At 39.3% G+C, this 21,810-nt stretch overlaps 1 protein-coding gene and 1 long non-coding RNA gene across 2 annotated transcripts; one reads left to right on the top strand and one right to left on the bottom strand.

Moving 5' to 3' along the window:
• Positions 1 to 558: 558 nt before the first annotated feature.
• On the top strand, positions 559 to 18,203 carry LOC121735470. The gene is made up of 3 exons (XR_006036864.1): positions 559 to 749; positions 2,584 to 2,586; positions 18,192 to 18,203. It is a non-coding gene; the product is annotated as an uncharacterized LOC121735470 (long non-coding RNA).
• On the bottom strand, positions 1,052 to 21,293 carry LOC121735465 (ubiquitin conjugation factor E4 B). The gene is made up of 20 exons (XM_042126299.1): positions 21,086 to 21,293; positions 20,338 to 20,937; positions 19,354 to 19,495; positions 18,638 to 19,200; positions 17,925 to 18,170; positions 16,938 to 17,181; positions 12,401 to 12,574; positions 11,829 to 11,949; positions 11,622 to 11,753; positions 11,223 to 11,432; positions 8,444 to 8,786; positions 8,000 to 8,095; positions 6,478 to 6,599; positions 5,567 to 5,705; positions 5,122 to 5,235; positions 4,485 to 4,605; positions 4,036 to 4,142; positions 3,174 to 3,267; positions 1,500 to 2,426; positions 1,052 to 1,219 (listed from the first exon to the last, which is right to left on the bottom strand). Exons 1-19 carry the CDS (start codon positions 21,107 to 21,109, stop codon positions 2,359 to 2,361), a joined length of 3,660 nt encoding a protein of 1,219 aa, XP_041982233.1. The 5' UTR covers positions 21,110 to 21,293; the 3' UTR covers positions 1,052 to 1,219; positions 1,500 to 2,358.
• Positions 21,294 to 21,810: the final 517 nt, after the last annotated feature.

The raw sequence follows: 21,810 nt of genomic DNA, 5'->3' as shown, positions 1-21,810 counted from the left end.
GAAACTACTTAAATCGTTTTGTTGGCTTTTAAAATAAACTGTATTATATTTATTATATCAAAATGTATAGTAAAATGTTGGCATCTGTAAAGTTTTAATATACCTCTAAAAGTAATGAAAATTTAGGAATGCAATTCAATTTTATCTGAATATTTTATAAGAAAACGACAATAATATTAGGATGCTATTATAATAAAAACTTTATACACAAATCATTTTGTTTTCTTACAAAAAATGATTGGATGAAAAGAAATAGTATAATGTTTAATACTTTTATTGACATATCAACATAAAACTGTATTACAGGAGTCAGGACACATCATAATATGAATATAATATGTGAAAACATACAATGGAACCTAAATAGAATAGGTAGGAATGCCTGATCTATATTATATATTAAATTTATTTGGCAGTGAAGAAAGTATGTAAGATTTTCTGTGAGTTATTTTCTGTCCCTATAATAATCCATAAATGATATGGTCTTATTAAAATGCAGATTATTTTAAAGATTATGTTGCTTATTATATAGCCTTTATAGATTAACTTTATAGTTTAACATAAAAGGAACAAATCACATCATATAGAATAACATACAGTTCTAACATAACTAAAACAATAAAACTAATTTTTATGTGCAATTTTTAATTTTAAAAAATAAATTCTTTTTATACATATTTTAAACTTCTTAATTTAAAGTTGGGCACATTTTACTAATGTTAATAATATGCGATTAAATTTAAAATACGGTATACATACTGTATCGATCACAACTAAATTACTAATGTTAACTATAGGTATGAATTATTATGAGACCAAAAGATCTGCTATTTATTAACAGTCTTTCGAAGACTTTAAATAATTAATGGTCAAATCATGTTTATCCTTTTATTTTTTACAATATTTAGACATACGAATTTTAATGAAATACAGCCCATCTCGTCTTAAATGTATCTTTGGATTAAAACAATCGAATGATTAAAACAAAGACATTTCGTTTCGTTTTTGTAATTTGTTATAAACTGAAATGGATCTAAAAGTTGGTGACTTCTACAAACTAATCGAGTTCTGTTTGATTTTTTTTTCGATAAACAAAATTCATACAAATCTAAAAGTTAGTCTAACCTGCCTTGGATATAAGTAAAACTTAGGCCTTTTGAATTAAGATGAAAATATTTACAGTGCGTAGCACTAAAGACAACTAGTATAGACATGGAACCTACGAATAATAAAAACTAAGGAAAAGTAACTGTCAAAAAATTTGTCCACGAGTCTACAAAATGTGACCCGAATACATGCATACTTTATGCATGTATTCTGTACACAATTTTGTGTAAATATAGAAGTGACAATTAATGTCAACGGCTTTATTTCGTAAATTTGAGTGTTAGTGTTTCGTTGCTATTGCCATATTTTAGTGTGTGAAAAGGAACCAAATTCAAAACGGTTGAAGTATGGAAGTTACGTTTCCTTAGTTTTTATTATTCGTTGCTTGGTACTTAACTGACACACGGCTGTGACATTTCTGTGCTTAACCTCGCGACTTCTAGTATAGCATGTCCAAGTATAATTTTGACGAATACATAAGGAATTCAAATGCCTCTTATGGCATATTGAGCGAGATTTCATAATGTTTAAACATGTAATATTCAGGGAATCACATCATTCAAACATGCAATGCAATATATTTGGCCTACCCCACATTTTTTTCTGGAAGTTAAACTGGTACTATACTTTTTAACCCCGAAAACCAATGAAAATTCGAAGCATTGTTAATAGAACTTTGGACTATTAACATAGAGCTCAAAATCGAAAACTCAAGTGTCGAATCGTCAGATTTGACGACTCGACACTTCGATTTACAACTCTATCATATTAGTTTTAGTGTCCTGTTTTCAGTGCTCTGAATATTCCCGATGTTCCGTATCTAAGTGCGCCCTAAGCTTTGGCTTTTGGCAATTGCTAAAGCTACTCTATGATAGCTGTCAAGTGGCTTTCCCAAGGTGCCAAACGAAGACAGGTATATGGAGTAGCGTACGTAGGCGATATTTTATTTAACCCATCAAGCCCCATAAGCTCACCGGTGAGCGAGACACAATAGAATAACAATAGATTTCCAAGAATCCACAGTCGAAGGATTAAAATGGGGCTAGATTTTTTTACTACGGAACTTATTAAAAGTATAACATTAATTATTATGTAGAACACAGTTGTTAAAATGTATTTTAGGCGGTTTTTGACTGCAAATATAACACCACTTAAAATAATCTCACATTCAAGTTTTGACAAGTCCATTAATTGCTGAGTGTATCAGCTAGTCTACATATAGGTATATACATCAGACTTTGTTTTGAGAGCTTAAGATGTGGAGGTCGATCCGTTCTTGTCGCGTATCCATTCCAATATTCTCTCCTTCAACTCCGTTGCTGTAAAAATACAATATTATGTTATTTTTAGTATTGAGAGAAATCGGATTGGGGTTTAATGTTTATATGAACTACAGGCTTTGCATGGCCACCATAGAAAGGTTTATTCTTACGGTAAAGTAGATAAAGTGATGGATCAACAAAGGAAATCTGTTAGTTTGTCCGCAAAACTGTCAGCGTTTCTATTCCTTCGCATTTCTACTGTGCAGGCGCGGTCCGAAGGGGGGGGGGGGGGGGTTAACGGGGGACATGACCCCCCCAAAATCTGGGAGAAATGGATAAATCTCAAAATCTTGCCAAATAATAAAAGGAAATTTCTAGCTACCCCATAGCAGCGACAAATATGCCGTTTCTATAGAAAATGGCAAGTTTTTTGACAATGACCGCTACTGTCTTCCCCCCCCCCTACTGTCTGACCCCCTCCAAAATTTTGGGCTGCGACCGCGCCTGCTACTGTGGCCATGCTAAGTTTGCTGGAAGCGAAAAATTCTTTAGCATATTACTCGACAATGACGATAGAATATAATTCGAAAGCTTACCGCGCTGTTAATTATATTAACAGCGCGGTAAATTTCCGAATCGGAATCGAACAGCATTTCTCTTTATGCCTTTACCGTGGCATACTGCATCGACATCAATTAATGTAGTTACGTCAAAATTCGCTATACAGAACCTTACAAAAATATTGTCTGTCAAAATGAAGTTTCGTGACACGTCTCAGGCTAGGACTATGTAAGTATGCATTACCTGGACGCAACTGGTCCTCGGTGAGCGGCTGCCTGTTGAACGGGTCCGTGGCGCTGTTGAGCAAGTGTCGCAGGATCACCGATCTGTCCATCACCTGCGAACATAAATTAATACATAATATGTTATAAGTTAAACCTTTCTTTTCGTATTCATTTTAATATCTATAACGTCCAATAGAAACGTTATTTTTAGTACCACTTGGTCAGTAAGAATTTCCCTTTAGCGGCAGGACATAACATAAATTCTTCTTGTAAATATCTCCGCTGCATTATTTTAAATGTAAAAGTATGTCTGTCTTAAATGTCTCATGTCTTCGAACTTAGCAGATTAATATGAAATTTGGTATAGGCCTCGCTCGACTAAAAGGCGACTTGGTTAAAGAGTGGAAAGTGCTAAATTCGAATTTTTGATATCATCTTTTTTAGAGCGAAGAGTGTGTGTGCGTCACTGACCTCCAATAAACAAGTACGTTGGACTTACGATACCCTTTGAAATGACAGCTGTTTTTTGTGTCTATTTGAAGCGGTATCAGCGCCCCCAAATCCCAAGACGGAAGAGAACTAAATCTGACGTAACCATGACGTTTGAAAGTCGCCATATTGGCGCTGATAGCAGTAGTGGGAGTACTTGGAACTAATACTAGTTTCTACAACCAATAGCGATTAAGCGGCCATTTGCAAGTTCCGTCAGATTTAGTTCTCTTCCCCCGCATTGGGGGCGCAGATTCCGCTTCAAATAGGCACAAAAAACAGTTGGGTATCATAGGTCCAGCGTACTTGTATAATGGAGGTCATACAGGAGGTGTACATGTGTTGGTGCGTGCGTGCGTGCGTGCGTGCGTGCGCGTATGTGTGCCACTCACCTTGCCGGAGGGCAGCAGCACGGGGTCCGTCATGAGCGTGTCCATGAGCGGGTCGCGGAACTCCTCCGGCGCGTCCGCGTACTCGTCGCTCTTTTGCTGGTTCGATACTGAAGTAGTAATTATATTTAGTAAGTATAAACTAATACAGTGGCAGAGGAAATTGTGTGAAAGTTTGCCTATATTTTTTAATGTCGTTCCTGCAACATTCGCCTAAACGTGCATCCAGGTTAGACGCAACAATGACATTTCAGTAGTGTAAGTACTGTAGATACTCTCACTAGTTAAGTTATGTTCATAATGTTCATATACATTATAAACCACTTGGGCCATTTTCAGGCACGACTTTTTAGCGTCATCTTAATAAAACTTGCGTTAAGATGATCTTGATTCTTAACGCAAGTAGACTATAGTAGTTTGCTCTCTTAACGTTTACTAGACTATATACTCACTAGCGATCTGATATGCGTTGTTGGCGAGCGCCCTGAACTGCTCGATCTCGAAGGGCGTCTTGATGCAGGAGCGCGCGAGCCGCACCGCCGCCTCCTCGAACAACTCCTTGCGGAATGATCTCTGTAATGTTATGCAGGAGCGGCGTTAGGGGAGGGCGACGGCCCAAGGCGCCGGATAAAAAGGGGCGTCGAAGGCAAACAAAAAGGGGCGCCGCAGGCCAGCACCCTGGGTGCCGCAGAAATTTCACCCAGAGCGTTGGTAGTGCTAAAACCGGCACTAATGTTATGGTTGTTGGTTTATATCGCTACGGAACTATGAGTGATAAATAAATATATATGATTACTCCGGTTAAAGCAAAATTACTACGGGATTTCGGTTTATCAAATAGAAAACCCAACGTCAAACGCAATCTGATTGGACAAAACGTTTGACTTATTTAACAATACTATTTACTATTTAGATGTTTGACAACGATAACAAGTTACAATAAACGCAGAAAGTGGACGTAGAATGGCGTCGCGTACACCACTCAGTCTGCGTACGCCACTCGGCTTCGCGTACGCCACTGGGCGTTACGTACGCCACTCAGCGTCGCGTACGCCACTCGGCGTCGCGTACGCCACATAGCACGCCTACCTCGTCGGCGGCGAGCGCGGCGTGGAAGGCGGGCTCGTCGAGGTGCAGGTAGATGTCCACCAGCTGGCTCAGCAGCCGCCGCGGCTCCCACCCGTACTTCTCCGGCCGCCGGACCTGCGGAAACGTCATGACACATGGTTAAGGCTCTATAATAAACAACAACATAGCTCGACCATGGCGTTTTAAAGCGACCAGAAATATATTATTGTCTGTATTTATTTTCGATAACTGTTTTTTTATAATTGTGTCAATAAGAAAAGAAGTGTTGTTTCCAATTTGCAATTTAAAGTTTAAGTCAATAAAATATAAGCTAGTGTTTCATATTTATACAACAACACCTCCATTTGTCAATTATTTTTAATATCACGTTAATTATCACCTAGGGAGAGTTTAACCAAAAGCTAAAAAAAAACATCACGTAATTAATAGACGGCCCATTACTCACCTTGAGGTTATTACACTTGGGTCCGCACAGCTGCTGCAGGTTGAAGTTGAGCATGGAGGCGAGGCGGTCCACCAGCTCGGCGCGCAGGAACGGCTCCTTGATGTCCGCTGTTAGATACTCCAGCATGTCCACCGTCTCCCTGGGGTTGACAAATATTGTAAGGCGTGTATTTATTGTTATTATGTATGTTTGACAAGACAGAGGCCTTAAAAAGGCTTTTCTTGTTACAGTTCTTTATGTTTGATGCACTTTTTGTTATCAGAAAATAAGGGGGCAAACGAGCAAACGGGTCACCTGATAGAAAGCAACTACCGTCGCTCATGGACACTCACAACATTAGAAGAGCTGCAGGTGCGTTGCCGGCCTTTTAAGAGGGAATACGCTCTCTTCTTGAAGGTTTGTTCGTATTGGTCCGGAAATACTGCTGATGACAGTTCATTCCAGAGTTTTACAGTGCGCGGCAGAAAATTACGCGAAAAAAGCACGGTGGAAGACTGCCACTCATCAAGGTGCCTCTTTGTGTGAAAGGGCAGCAACAGTCATTGTTGTATTTTTTTAAATCATATCATTGTACGGGCAAGCGCGTGCACAAAATTGTATCATCAGCTTTTGACACGATTTAAGTAATTGTTAGCAATAACTTCAGTTCGCATTCTGTCATCAATCATTCCGCGCGTACTCATAATATCATTCTATCAGTCGATAAATAAATAACTTCAGTATGAAAAACGGACTTTCTCTCGCTCTCTATCAAATCAATATCAAACTATCATAAAAGGATTGTGCGCACCGTACAATCATAGCAGTCTCACTAAAATTATTTCATTATCAATACACCATCTAAATGTCAAGTCCAGATGCTGCCTATTACCTACACCCAGAAAAGTAAATAAAATTGTCTATGGTCTCACCTGGCCAGCGTGAGATAAGAGCGGCACTGTCGCTCGTCCTGCGCCAGCGCACGCGCGCGCGCCTCCACGCCCGACGCGCCGCTCGCCTCCGCCTCCTGCGCCTCGTGGATACGCTTCAAGTACTGCAAACATAAAAAATATTAATTAAAAAACTCTGACAGGTGTCAAACTGTGTCGATGGGTCGATTGTCAGAACGTGACGCTTTTATCTTAGCTATCATATCCTTTATTTTGACCACATTCAAAATAATCCATGTTTTTTTTATGAAATAAGGGGGCAAACGAGCAAACCGGTCACCCGATGGAAAGCAACTTCACTCTCGACACTCGCAGCATCAGAAGAGCTGCAGCAGGTGCGTTGCCGGCCTTATAAGAGGGAATAGGGTAATAGGGGAGGGTAGGGATGGGAAGGGAATATGGGAGGGTAGGAAAGGGAATAGGGTAGGGGATTGGGCCTCCAGTAAACTCACTCACTCGGCGAAACACAGCGCAAGCGCTGTTTCACGCCGGTTTTCTGTGAGAACGTGGTATTTCTCCGGTCGAGCCGGCCCATTCGCGCCGAAATATGGCTCTCCCACGTCTATGTAGGACCATGGATTATTTCGCATGTGGTCTAAATGTTAACGTGGGGCTTATGTTACAACTGTTTCATATTCCAGCCATCCTGTTATCCTTACTAATATTATAAATGCCAATGTGTTTCTGTCTTACTGTTAAGTCACTATAATGTATACTTTGAGACACGGTAAAGGACAAAGGACAATTTTGTTACGAAGTGACCCGTCATCTGCCTATGAATCAACTTTTTTTAAACGGGCTTTAGCCCACACATTCCCACCACTGTATCTCCTGTGTCGCTTGGATCGACAGCGGTATCCAACCACGAAAACCCTTTGACATGATCTCAGGGAGACATGGAGGGACCGAGGGACATGCTAAAGCTGTCTTGGGACCCGCAACGAAATTAATCAGAAGAAAATAGGAGGAATAGGAAGAATTCTAGATTCCCTCCCCATATAAAGCGGGAGACAGCACAAAGTTGCAGTGACCGAAAGTCAAAGAACTGAAGGGAGAATCACCACGGGAATAAACGGTCATAATAATAGTGACTACTATAAAATAATAATAGTGTTTCTATAATAGGTGGTAAGGATAACGAAAGTTTCTCGCGAGTTTATTTGAAGTTATAAGATTTTTGAAGTTTGAAATAATGGTACCGCGGAATCATTTCTGTAGCCTGCATGGAAACGGGAACCGTACCGCACGCTACAAGCTGAAGTCCACGCGGACGGAGTCGTGGGCAACAGCTAGTAGATCTATATGGCCCTTTACAGCATATGATTTTAATAAATATATTTTCGAAGATGACTACTACGCTAGAGTTAAATTAATTTATTGTGTTAGACTGTTGCCAATAGTAATTGTGACAAAAACGCTTGAAGGCACGGAAGTTCCTAGCGCTGTCCACGAGATCACTGTAGTATGCGACACCAGATGAATCAACTTCCTCAATAGTACTTACCGTGAGACACTCGTCGAGTAGGAATGTTGTGTCGTTCATCAGCATGTTGATAAACTTGACGAACTGTCGCCCGGAGCGGGACTCTTTCACGATCGCCTGAAATAAAAAAGTATATTGTTAATCATTAGAAGCCACAATAGAAATCAAACCAGTATTTTTCACTTTTTTAAATATAATCAAATAGCGGGTTTAATAACTGTGTTTTACTGCAATATGTAGTAGTAATCTCTGTTATTTATCACTAAGCCTAATTCTTTTGGCCTATGCTTCCCTATTCAATAGCTTAGCTTGGTGACATATCAAAACATAAACTTAGCGATGTCTTGTGTGGACACAAAAAGCATTCATTGAAATAGAACACAGTAACTCAATCCCATATATATTTGGAGGACTTTGTTAACTAACAATAGCATGTCAAAGATGAGAAGAAAGAATTAATCTCACCTGTTTATGTATCGGCCTCTCCCACATGCCCTTTAATATAATGCTGATGTGGAACCGTATGGTAAACTTGTCATAGAACTCCGTGCTCTGTCCAGTCGTCTCTATATCCGTGTAGAACTTCATCAGTGCGCTGGGCAGAGCAGTTTGGGACATCGGATGGTCCATGAACTTCTCGTAGACATTCTTTAGTTTCATTGGCTGGGACAGGTTGATCACGAATAACACTTCTACGATCTTGGCTACCAAGTAGGGGTTCTTGATGAGATGGGAGTTGCAGATGGCCGTTAACAGCCACGTGATAACCGGATCCTCGATGTTGTACATCACTATTTGGGGCACGTATCTGAAAATTTGCTTAAAATGTAATTCATTGTCAATTTAATTATAACACTGACGCACGCACGCAACATGCGTTCTGACGACCTCTGTGGCTCAGTGGTGAGCGCGTTGGTTCAAGCCGGTCGCGGGTTCGAATCCCGCCGACGGAACAAAAAGTTTTCAATGTTCCCGGGTCTGGATGTGTATTAAATATGTATGATATAATAAAAATCTTAATTATATGTATAGTATAAAAGTATTAAATATATTTCCGTTGTCTGGTACCTGTAACACAAGTCCTTTAGGTACTTAGCACGGGGCCAGACTGACGTGGTGTGAAGCGTCCATAGATATTATATTATATTATTATATTATCTCTTTTACTTGCTCTTTAATAATTAATATATTAATATAAAACTCGCCTTAAAGTGACGCGCCTCACTTCACTATAGTTTGTGCGTTTTATGATGATATGCGTGACACATTATAATTGACAATAGTAGGGAACTTACCGAACAAAAATTAATCGATAATTTAAAAATATCGAATCACTTCGTAACGGAATTGCAATCGAAATTATCGTTTTCGTACTGACATTTCAGTGGTGCCGGCGATTTAAGATGGCTGCCCTTTTTTATCGATTTGATTTCGATTCAACAGAGTCAATCTCTATTGACATAAGTTCCGTTTCATGCATCTGACATTTTTCAAATGTTTTCGCAACAATAATTTTATACTCTTATTTCACAGTTAATATTTATAATTTTATATTAATAAGTTAGCATTTAGCAACTTTTCATTTTTATTCATTTACAATTATAGGAAACATTTGTTTTTGTAGATGGAATATAATTTATTACATTTTGATTTTTTTTGTTTTCTTGTAAAAAAAAACCCGTAGCAAGGAACATGAAAACTGTCACCCATATCATCTTAAAACGCACAAACTATAGTTGACATAAATGGTAAATATAAAAAAATAAATAAAATAGCCCTTTATTCTGTGTTTACAAGTTTTCTTTACAAGTTTTTTGGTTTACTTGTTCACATCAAAATGTATAATCAGTGTTCAAAAGTTTGATTTATTAGATTTAACACAGTGTGCCTCTCGGCATAGGCCTCCTCCAACGACTTTAACTATTTTAATTCTTTTGAAAGCTGTCTCCAGTTTGTGTTTTAAATTCTCTCGTAAGTAAGTAAGTAAGATAATATGTGTACGTCTGTGTTTCCCTGACAGCCTGTGACAATTTTTGATTGTAGAAGGATTTCTAAGTTCCAAGTTTAGTATTTCTAGTATGTCAGTGATTCCTACAAATACTATAATATTCTAAAGAGTTCTAGTGTTCAAAGTTTTAATTTGGAGACTTTTGCATCTTTACTTGTTCGTTGAAGGGTGATGGTCTGACGTCTCACGGGGACCAGCCGGATTGAGACCTTTTCTCTTAGTATTTAAAAACATAGTCGGTTGCTATTGTTTGCTTCTGGAGACGACATTTGTTCTTGCGCGGTTCATGTTTTGAAATGCGTTAGTTTTATTTATTTTTGTAGCTGTGTTGCTGCTGCCAGATTGGTCTAGATTTTTTGATGGTGTTTTTGATGGGGACCGTTTTCTTTTGTCATTGCCAGTTTTGTGGTTTACCCGTGGCTTTATTATGAGTTTATCATATTTAATTATAGCTACATTTCCTTTCTCGTTTTCTTCTTTCTGTCTGCTTTTCAGTTCTTTTCTCGTTTTCAAAACTTCAGGTGGGTAATCCTCAGTGGCGTAAGTAGGTGTTATAAATTTCTTGTTATTTTGTAGAATGTCGTATTTTCTCCATTCCAGGGTAAGTCTTATTAGGATAGGTCTAGTTTTGTAGATGTTCTTATTGCCCAGTCTATGGACTTCGCTGATTTCCCATTTGTCAAAGCTGGTGATGTCTGCTTGTTCTGCCATTGTATTTAAGACTTCTAACACTAAGTCCAGTAAGTCTGTTCTTTTTTGTTCTTTCTCTTCGGTCCCGTGAAGTAAGATATTATTCTTTCTATTGGGTTTCTCTAGGTGTCGAACTTTCTGTTTTAACATGTTCACTTCTTCTTGGAGTTTCTTTTTTTCTTCGAAGAAAGGTTTCAATTTCTCACCAATCGTAAGTGCCATAGATTTACCAAAATTTTCCGTCAGAATTGTTGTTTGCCGTTTAAACTCGTTCTTAATTTCCTTTATCGTTTCGTTTATCTTTACGCCGATATCTTTTATAAAATCTTCCATTTGTTTTTCCATGTTTACATAGTAAAAGGAAGGGAAGTAAGTTATCTTCATACAAAGGCACCGCGCGCGGCTTGTATGTGTGCGCCATAGTATCAATGCGTCGCCACGTACGGCACACAACAAAATCTCGGCGGTACCAGCCTAGTAAAACTGGCCGATATCTATATATACTATCTCTATAACCACACTATACAGCTATATAACTATACTCACTGCACGGCGAACAGCATGAACTCGGCGACGTCCTCGACGTACCACTCGGGCGTGGCGCGGAAGGCGTGGGCGGGGCTGTGCGGCGGCAGGTCGGGGTCGGTGGCCGCCGTCAGCCGCGCCGTCAGCAGTCCGCACACGCCCGCATAGAACGACAGCGCGCGACGCATTAACTCAGGGTCCAGAAGGGCCGCTTCGGCGCATTGTTTCGACCTGGAAACGTAGAAAAATATGCTTAATTGTAGAAAATATAAATGACAATGAAAGTACAGAAATCAGAAGCACCATCATCAAATTGTTGGTAACATGTGCGCTCATTTTTGTAGTAAACTTCAAAAAAGCTATACAATCGCATAGCCAATCGTGTAACCGCCATTATTCATCGTTGTGACGTCACAGTACCTGTGTAGCCGCTTGATCTGCCGCCGCCAGCGCCGCAGCAGCTCGCGGTTGCGGAGCGCGGACACGGTGTTGCGCCACTGCGGTTCCGCCGCCATCAACTCCTCTATAACCTTCTGCAGGTCGCGGAAAGCTCTGAAAGATGAATGTCAATATTATAATAAAAAAAGGCGGCAAAAATTTATACATCCTCAATGATCTCTAACTAACCGGATCCGTCGCTGGTGTGTCTGCAGCGCGGGTATGAGCGCTACGTGGTGCATGTGCAGCGTGAGGAACCAGCACACCGTCTGGAACTTCGCTTCCGGCCACTTGTGGTCCGGTTGCGCGCCTGTAACACGAATAAGATGTTCCATTCCTTGGTATATTTCTCCTTAACTAACCCGCGAAGCACGGGAGTTACAAGATAAAATTAAAAGCGTTTACGAGGGTTTTGTTGTCAGCAATAAAAATTATCTAGATCAAGATCATGTGTGATGCATAAAAGCTATGAGTACATAATAATATGTGTACCTATAGGCGGATAAACTACTAATGCTAAACATATTATAGTAGAACTTTTAATGAAAATTGAAATTTTAAACTTAATACTATAACAAGCCCTGACATTGTTAGGGGGATGAGAAATAATAAAAAAAAAAACATATTAAAGTTGTATCTCTTTCTCTCTCATTCACTCAGCGTATCCAACCAACTTGCGCGGTGCGCCTAGTAATTATACGCTATATCGATGTGTCAATTTAAGGTAACACAGGCTCACTCCCTCACTACTTAGTACTTACACAGGGCATCCAGCCACGCCTGCGCCTCAGTAGCAGTGTAATACAGGCGCGTGTCATCGCGGATGTTGATCCACGTGCCCGGCTGGAACGTGTAGAGGGGCCATACGCGGTCCATCCTGATCCGGACCGACAGTAGTTGGAGCACCGAACACACGTTCAGCATGAATCCGTCACCTGTGAACATTTTTTTTAATTTCCTTCTGCTTTATTGACAGCAAACAAAAATTCTGCCAATGAAAATTATTTCAACTAGCGTTTTTTTTGGGAGATAAATCAAAAAGCTGTTTTGTGATGGCGCTCTTAGTGCCTTGAAAAACTTTAGTCTGTGAATCAAATAAGACGTTGGTCAAATATGAAAGTTGCTTAACGTCATTTTTAATTTTATAAAGTTAAAGTACAACACCATTATTTTGTTGGGCTTTACAACATAGGCCCACTTATGTTAATCTGAGTTATTGATAACAGTTCCTCAAAATATGAAACATAAACAATTTATTGTCTATTCACACCGAAACGATAGGCTACGCAAGTTTTCATATTAGTGATAAAAAATAAAATTTACATCGTCAAGTCGCAGCTCATTTCGTTTCGGTGTGATCTGACTTTTGTCCACGTGTAACCCTGACCGTAAGCGTGCTTAAATGCTTGAAAAAAATGTATGAATAAGTTCTATAGAGCAGGGGTTCCCAAACTGTGCGCCGCGGCGCACTGGTGCGCCGTGAAAAGGCAAGAGGGGCGCCGTGAGTCAATCCACCATCAATTGTCCGAAACCACAAAATATATTATAAAATGAATTACAACAATAATTATGTAAATCAGGTAGATGTTTATTACTATTTACCTGCTTAACCTAACAATAATCATGAAATGTATTTTTTATGTATATTTTTCTAATAGCTAGGTAGAGTAGGGTGCCGTGACAAAATATTTTAAGTGTAACTGTGCCGCAGGCTAAAAAAGATTGGGAACCCCTGCTATAGAGTATACAAAACAGTTTTTACATAACATGGGCGATTTCTCTCAGTCTCGTGTAACAACTAGTGCAGCGATCAATGTTGTTACATAAGTGTAGTTCATCTTACATTGGTTCATAATCGCAAGTGGGTCATGTTACATATAAAGGTCGCCCAATTAATGAGGCAATGTATTATGTTACGTACACTATTTACGCCAGAGATTTCAAAACTTATAGGATAGGACACGCGAATAATATTTGACGGAACCAAAGACGGAACATCTTACGTGAAAAAGTTACTCCAACGATATATTTTTTGCTGTAAAAGTTATAAAAATTTGCGTTCTGCTTAAAGTGAAACATCAGCACAATGGCCAAAAACGTTTAGCGTCATGTTCGAATGACTAATTGCTTTTTTTCTGTTTAATATAGTCATAAACATAAATTGTACCTATGTAAGAAGAAAATGTATTTAATAATAATTTATAATTAATAGATACTGAGGATATACTACACTTGCGTGCAAAAAAATCGACCCACCCCGCGCATTCCTATTCAAGTCGCTATATCTTAAAAAGTTATAGTTATTTATTATTTCTTTTTATTAATAATGCGAGTTAATATGATAAGGAATGTGTACGTTTACTCTACATTTTCTAAAACCAACATGCTTGACTACAAACAACACAAATCACTAAGCACCCCCATCACTCAGTTTTTTAATCGTTAATTGAACGGTTTTGTTCTGTATGAAAAATCGGTCAAATCTTATTGTTTTTGTTTTGTCTCGATTTTTATTGATTTATTGTTCATTTAACTTCATTTTAAACGTAATTTCTTTGTGGCGAAATGGATATTACTCCAAATAAAGCCTCTCAAGCAAGGGCTTTGCTAAGACCTGAATTTAGACAACGAGTTGTGGCTAGAAGTCCTAATTTAAGTCGAACTTCGGTTACAAGAGTATACCGAAGTATTCTAGAGACTCTAAACTTTACCATGCGACCATGTTCAGGAAGACATTGGGCTACATTTGAACGTGATGACCGTTTTAAGGTGTCAACGTCCTCGCGGAATCGACATCTCATTTCAGTTCAAGTGCAACGACGGCCAAGAGAAGTCGGATGAGTTACAGTAATTGAGTAGACTGTATGACGAAGACTTGCAGGCAGCTGTTTGACTTTACAAAAACTCGCTAACGGTCCAAAATTAGCCCCAGCACACAGTCAAGCGCTGCTTAGTTTCGCACGTTCTCATGTTGATTATTCATTGGAGCAATTGGCGGGTCGTGCTCTTTTCTGATGAAAGCTAAATCAGTCTTTATGGTAACGATGGTCGCAGAAAAGCATACCGTTGATAAGGAGAATGATTTGCGCAGGCGTGCATTGACGAAAGGCTTCCATTTGGTAGGTGTTCGGGGACTGTATGGGGCGAGATTTCTTTTGATGCATAAACCAATCTTGAGTTCGTAACCGGGCCACGCCTTGGCACTTTGAGTACCTATCGATACATTCAGGGCGTACTAGGACAACATGCGGTGCCATGTGCTGGTTTTGTTGATGAAGGTTTCATATTGATGTAGAACAATGCTCGACCGCACGTTGCTGCGAAAGTTCGTCAATATCTCTCCGACGTCGAAATTTCGGGTTTGGACTGGCCAGCAAGGAGTCCTAACCTTAATACTATTGAGCACCTATGGGGAGAACTCAAAAGGAGGGTCAGGGCCCGAACTCTTGCCGCAGATACCCTTCAGGACCTCCAGGTGGCTGTACAAGAAGATAGGCATGGTATCGCTCAGGAGTTCATCATAACTTTGATAAGGTCAAGGAAAACCCGGATGGAAACCTAAATTAGGGTAATGGATGGCACTATGAGCTATTGAAATCAATTTGTTAGTGTTTTTTACAAGAAAGATGTCATTAATCGCCTACTGAAATGTTATGCCAAACTGACCGGTTTTTGTTTTAAGGCTGTAGAATTAGTAAACAAATTACGATAACTATAGCAATAATTAAATCCTTATTGTACTACCTTTAAAACGATTCCAACATTTATTTAATACTAATTATATTTATTGAGTTATTATCGTAAGGAGAGAGGTGGGTCGATTTTTTTGCACGCAAGTTTATTATAAATGTAGATGATCATAGAATATAGGCAGTAGGTAAGGTATATACCGTATAAAAAGTAGGTTATGTTTGAGCTATTCTTAATAGAATTACGCATGTTAAAACAGTTGTATCATCGAGCTTTGTGAGGGCTCGCGTAGTCACACCTTGACTGCTGATAAGTGATAACACATCTACATGCTGGATAAAAAAATACTGAGTCCCGGGAATAGATATAGCATACTTTTTATCCCGGAAATATATACTGTTACCCAATTTTGGCGCGATGGAGCTGCCGGCGCGGCGTCATTTTATTCAAAAAGATTTATATTTATAAATAATCGAGCAACATTCTACGCATGATAGTCTTCACTTTTTATCAAAAAACATCAGCGAGACCAAAATAAAATTATACCAGTTTTTTGTCTTGTGTTTTCACAACATGTTTGTTGTTTACTAGTATACTACTAGAAAATTCAATTATATGGACATAATTTTTAGTGTTGGTGACCAATGCCACATAAGATGATTAAAAAAAAGTTATACTTCTTTGGAAATTCTATAGCATTCACCGTCCTTAGGTGGTATTTCTTGGCTTGTACTTATATTATGTATTCTGTGGTTAGAGGCAAAATCAATACAAACGCACAACATTTTTAAACCTAAATAAACATAACACACGTGTACCATCAAACACGCCTTTTCGCTCGCAATTTGACATTGAAACTTTTTAAAAAGGATGATGAACTTTTTTTTATTCGTCTAGTTTCCTGGAAGCGGTAATAGATGGGATCTTGGGAAGAACGTTTGGATTATCGCCAATATTCACCGGTCGAGGTGAAAGACATCGCAGCAGTATCTATTTCGGCTGCTCATTAAATATTTATCTAAAAGCTAGGCGATCGTAATAAAAACGCTAATGTTATGTAAACATTCCCATTAGTCGATTGAATCTTCATCGATATCGTTGGCAACTTTTGTAAATAGTGTAAATGTATGATTGTATCGTTTAATTCATTTTGTATTAGAAACATGGGTTAATTTTACAATAGTACAATACTACAATATTATCTATGCTATTACAAGTACAAACACTAGTTATTTATATGTATGGTTTAAGAAATAATACTGCATATTGTAAATTCGTACGTGTGTGTGCGTGGCGTGCGTACTTGTGCGTGTACGTTTCCTTTTTTTTGCGTATTTGTATTTATACATTTGCGTATACGTGCGTACATATATACGCACGTATACGCAAATGTATAAATTAAAAAATGTATAAATTACGTATATACGTAAGTGCGTAGTGTACGTAACTACACACGTACGGACTACGTAAGTACGTCGGGGCCCAACAATACGTTGTGGCTCACTCGATGCAGCGGACTTGCGGTTCGCATTTGTTCGTGTATGTATGCGTGTGCGTTTACATTTGCGTATACATGCATACGTACTATATAGGTGTGCGTGCACTGACCTGCGAGCGACCGTTCATCCGTATGCATCTGCGCGCGGCGTTCGTTGCGTGTGAGCAGCGCGGCTAGATAGTCGAGGAACTTCTCTCTCGCGTCCGGACACAGTAGCACGTTGTGACACACTCGGTGTAACGTGTTGCGGCCCGCCTCCAGCTCGCACTGTAACGCGAACACGAGCGACTGGTCCGTAGCGCCACCGAACATGCGCTCAGCGAACCGCGGGTTCTCCTCGGCGAATAATGATATCTAGGGAAGACAAATGAAATTTCAAGTACCTTACTGATGAACTGAAGTGAATTTATAGTGACTGTGCTTCCATGAGCCATGAATTTACTGATTGTGTTCATCAAGTATGTTTACTACACTACACTTAGGTGCTGTTTCACCACTTCCTGATAATTATACCGGATAGGTTAAGGCTATCAACAACATATCTGACAGAAAGAGTATGGAGTATCAGGACTTATTAGGAAGTGGTGAAACAGGCCCTTAGTGTGTTCCTAATGTTGCTGCCTATTGCCTACTGGGGTTTGATGTCTTCCGATTTTAGGCAACTTTGGTATAACTAAACTTTCACAGACATCTATATCATCACAAACAATACTGATAGTAAATAAAGCTTTATAGAACAAACTAGCTGTCCCGGCAAACATTGTTTTGCCATATAAAGTACTACGCCCATATTATTTTATTGAAGTGACTAAATAAGTATGGCACCATGGCAACGTCCAACGCTATCCCGTCGCACAAACAATGGTCGCCGTCAGTCTCGAGTTGCAATAATTTACTATTTATTCAATAAATGCACTTATCAATATAAAAAGTAGACAGTAGCCGATTCTCAGACCTACTGAATATACATATAAAATTTGGTAAATATCAGTAAAGCCATTCCCGAGGAGTACGTTAACTAACATTGTGACACGAGAATTTTATATATTAGATATCTGATGGTATTAAATTACAAACAACTCTACGTAATAACTCACAGCAAAGAAGGGTCCCATGAAGCTAACACGCGCGATCTCGCGACCCGGCGCAGTGGTGACGGGCGGGGGACAGAGCGACGGCAGGCGAGCCAGCAGCGAGCACACAGGGCGGGCGGTGCGCTGCGGCGCGCGTAACGCACACAACGCGTCGAGCGCACGCAACGCCGCACCGTGCCCGCACCCCGCTGCGGGCGACACGCAACGACGCATCTCCTCACGTACACCCATCAGTAGCGGCACAAATACCTAAGAGACAGAGGAACACAGAGTATACATATTTGAACAGTAGTGCCACTTGGATATGATACAGAAACTATTTAAATGTTTCTAGTACCTATCTAACAGGTAAGTTTTGGGATAAATCCACACTTGTGTAGTAGTGCCAAAAGGAATACAGAAGCCATACAAATTTTTCTAGTAGCACTGAGTGAGAACAAAAGCTTACTGAGTATGGTATGTATGGCATGGTATGGTATAATATGTGGTCTTGGTTCATAAGTTTACAATAGTTGACTATAATAATATTGTTAGCAAAGTTTATGCTAACAATATTACTAAGAAACAACACACAATGTATTGGCCCCTAATTGTATTCCAAAAATAGGCTGTCAATAATTTAAATTTTCTATATTATTAAAATAAATTAGTCTTTCTTAACACCTCCAGTTATGCGGATTACGGATTGATGGGTTAGTATTCATCATTCCACTTACCTCATCGAATGCCTCTTGATCTGTGTATGTTGCCAACATCACCTCAGGAATGAGTCCATTAGGAGCATTACCATTCAGTAGATACGGTAACAGTGGTGACTTTTTACACTTTTCAATGTCATATTTATTTCTCAACACTAACACTAAATGATTCACAAGTAAAGTTCTTAATGTCTGAAGGAGATCAGCCAAAGGTGGTTCCGAACTTTTCTTCGGATGGTCCTTTTCGTATAGTTTAATGTTGTTGTAGAATTTGAGTAGATAACTAACAAGTAGAGATTGTGTCGATATCTTTTGGGACAATGGTAGTAACGGTGTGGGGCAGTCAGATTTCTCTTGGTCAGATTCTGAGCCAAGGAAACCTGTTGTCAATATATCATCCCCTCCTTCTTCGTTTGGTTGCTTCGTCATCTCCGATATAGCAATTAGTTTTTGATTAAGTGGATCTGATCCATCAATGATTTGGCTTATAATGTCCATTATTGACTCCGATGCGAGAGCTCGTAAACTTAAATCAGGGTTGTCTAAAAGTGAGGCAGCTACTGATGGTACAAAAATACCACCTGAAAATAAATACTCATTAAAGCAATGTGTACATTTTTCAAATGTTACTCGCTAAGCAAAATTGTCATTGACATACTTTTTAAACATAAAAATTTACAACTTAATTTATGGCTGCAATATATTAAGATTAAGTTTTAAACTAGCAGACATACCGGCACTCTCGTCCGACCAGGACACTAATAATATTTTGGCAACTATATTCCTCAACTGCTCCTCCGTTAGCTCAGTGCAACTAACAGTTCTTGACCGTAGAATTTTCCGTGCTGGTGATTGTGACAAATCACTATCTTCAATCTACAAAGTGTAATGTTAAATACATTACATAAAATGTAACATGACACAGAAAATCTATTTAATACTATTAAATAATATGTAATAAATGAAAAAACATCTATAAGGTTTATTATTTCATAGGTTATACAGAGCGTCCGTGGCCTAATGGGTAGACCTTCGGTTCACACTCCTAGAGGGTGCAGGTTCGAACCCGGGTGGAGGCGTGTACCTATGAGACATTTTCTGATCTCAAGTACATAATACAGATGCTCGTACGGTGAAGGAAAACATTGTGAGGAAACCCGCACATAGTCGGTCCCAGACGTATTGACTAGTTCTTTCCTCTGGACTAGGCCGACTATGATGCGAGAATGCAGTATGCGCTTGGGCAACCATATGGACATTTAAAAATCTTGTCCCAGGCACTTACAGTATTTGAGGAGTGGTTACTTCGCTCTGAAAAATACTGTATAAGTCATCCACAACTGATGTTGGCCTAGTTTTTAGCCTTATAGATACCTAACATAACAAAATCGGCCAAGTGCGAGTCGGACTCGCCCACGAAGAGTTCCATACCGTTATAGAGCAAAAATAGGCCAAAAATTGTGTTTTTGTATGGGAGCCCCACTTAAATATTAATTTTATTTTGTTTTCAGTATATGTTGTAGCGGCAACAGAAATACACAATCTGTGAAAATTTCAAAAGTCTAGCTTAGCCTTAGTCTATAGCAGTGTTTCAGATAGCGCCTGGAGACAGACAGATGGACAGACAGACAGACATCAAAGTCTGAGTAATAGGGTCCCGTCTATGGATATGATATGGATATCCCATCAATGTCCTCTATGGAACAATGACCACTTACCTCCATGGGTTCTTGCTGTGGGTCTGACTGTGAATTTCTTTCTGAAACATCATCTACCTCCATAGACAATGATCGCCTCGAGCAGCTCGGTGATGACGCTGGCCGCGCCTGCACAGGAGAAGGCTCCACAAACTGCGGAGGGGATATGGATCGAGAAGTGCTGTCTTCCCTGGTGGACACTCCCTCAGAACCTACCACCCCCGTCTGTAGCCCCCTCACACTATTGCATGTTAACAATGTGTCCTCCCCCATGGAATCAAAACTATTGTATTGTCTACTTTGTGATAAGTCCGTCATTTTAGTGTCGGGCATTTCATCAAGCAAATTACTGTTGTCCGTTTTTTCTGTCACTATAATGCCATCTGGAATTTTTGTTTCATCACTAACAACATCGTTTTTGTTTTCACTAAAACTGTCTTTGTTCTGGCTGTCGGAGTTTTCTGTCGAGCCTCGTGGCGCGGGCGCGGGCGACAGTCTCAACGGTGCTTGGGGGCTGAGAATGTCCGAAGGTATGGAGGCTCCGGGGGTGACAGGAGGGCTGGTCGGGGCTGGACTGTTGCCTCCTAGCGCGGCGAGTCGCGCCAGACGACGTCTTCTTATCTGAAACGCGACGGTTCATCAGCATAACACGTAACTACTACGTTCAAATAATCAAAGTTTATCACAACGACATCGATGCTTTGTTTTGTTACGAAATTAGATTGGCCAAACGAACTACGCCAAGTGTCAATATCAAAGTTAAACCTACCTCTTCCTGGCTCAATTCACTCATTTTCAAACTTTATGTATGTTTCTAAATCACTCGATAGTTTATTATAATTAATTTATTGAGTTTCATGAATATGAACAACTGAGCAAGCTACACAACGTCAAGCAGTCAGTCACCTTTCCTCAGCTGAGAAATATTGGTGATTTGACGTTTGTCGAGTTTCGAGGTTGGATGACGAGAAAGTATTGAAAATATCCGCGTCATTCCCGAAGTGTTCCCGAACAACAAAACAAAGTAAGGAAATATTTTAATCTGTGAACTTTAGTTCTTTATAAAATAAGCTCTATAGCAATCAAATAAGATTGAAATCTCCGTGGTAAAAACCATAGACTTAATATATACTATGGTAAAAACGTACAAAACCGTAAAATACGAGTCATTAGAATTTTTTAGTAGTGGGACACCCTACTGATTTTGATCATAAAAGCAGAGAGCAAAATTATGCCAAAAATTGTGTGTTTCCTTTTTTGTACGGGAGCCCTGTTTAATTTTAATATTATTATTAAATATTAAAATACACATATAACTAAGGAATTTGTGAAAAATTTAAGTGCCTATACCTGTTTCCATTATTGATATAGAGCAAAAAAGGCCAAAAAAATCAAGTTTGTTATATGGGAGCCTCCCTTGAATCTTAATTTTATTTAGTTTTTAGTATCTGTTGTTATAGCGGCATCAGATATATCATATACACAATCGGTAAA

This window comes from Aricia agestis, chromosome 17 (assembly GCF_905147365.1).
Source record: "Aricia agestis chromosome 17, ilAriAges1.1, whole genome shotgun sequence".
NCBI lineage: Eukaryota > Metazoa > Arthropoda > Insecta > Lepidoptera > Lycaenidae > Aricia > Aricia agestis.
This window is presented reverse-complemented; position numbering and strand designations above follow the sequence as displayed.

Coding starts and splice junctions, on each gene's coding strand:
- LOC121735465 (XM_042126299.1), bottom strand. CDS start 21,109: ATGAGTGAATTGAGCCAGGAAGAG. Junction 8,096..8,443: donor AGAGGCCGATACATAAACAG/GTGAGATTAATT, acceptor TTTTTATTTCAG/GCGATCGTGAAAGAGTCCCG. Junction 4,143..4,484: donor CAACGCATATCAGATCGCTA/GTGAGTATATAG, acceptor TTACTACTTCAG/TATCGAACCAGCAAAAGAGC.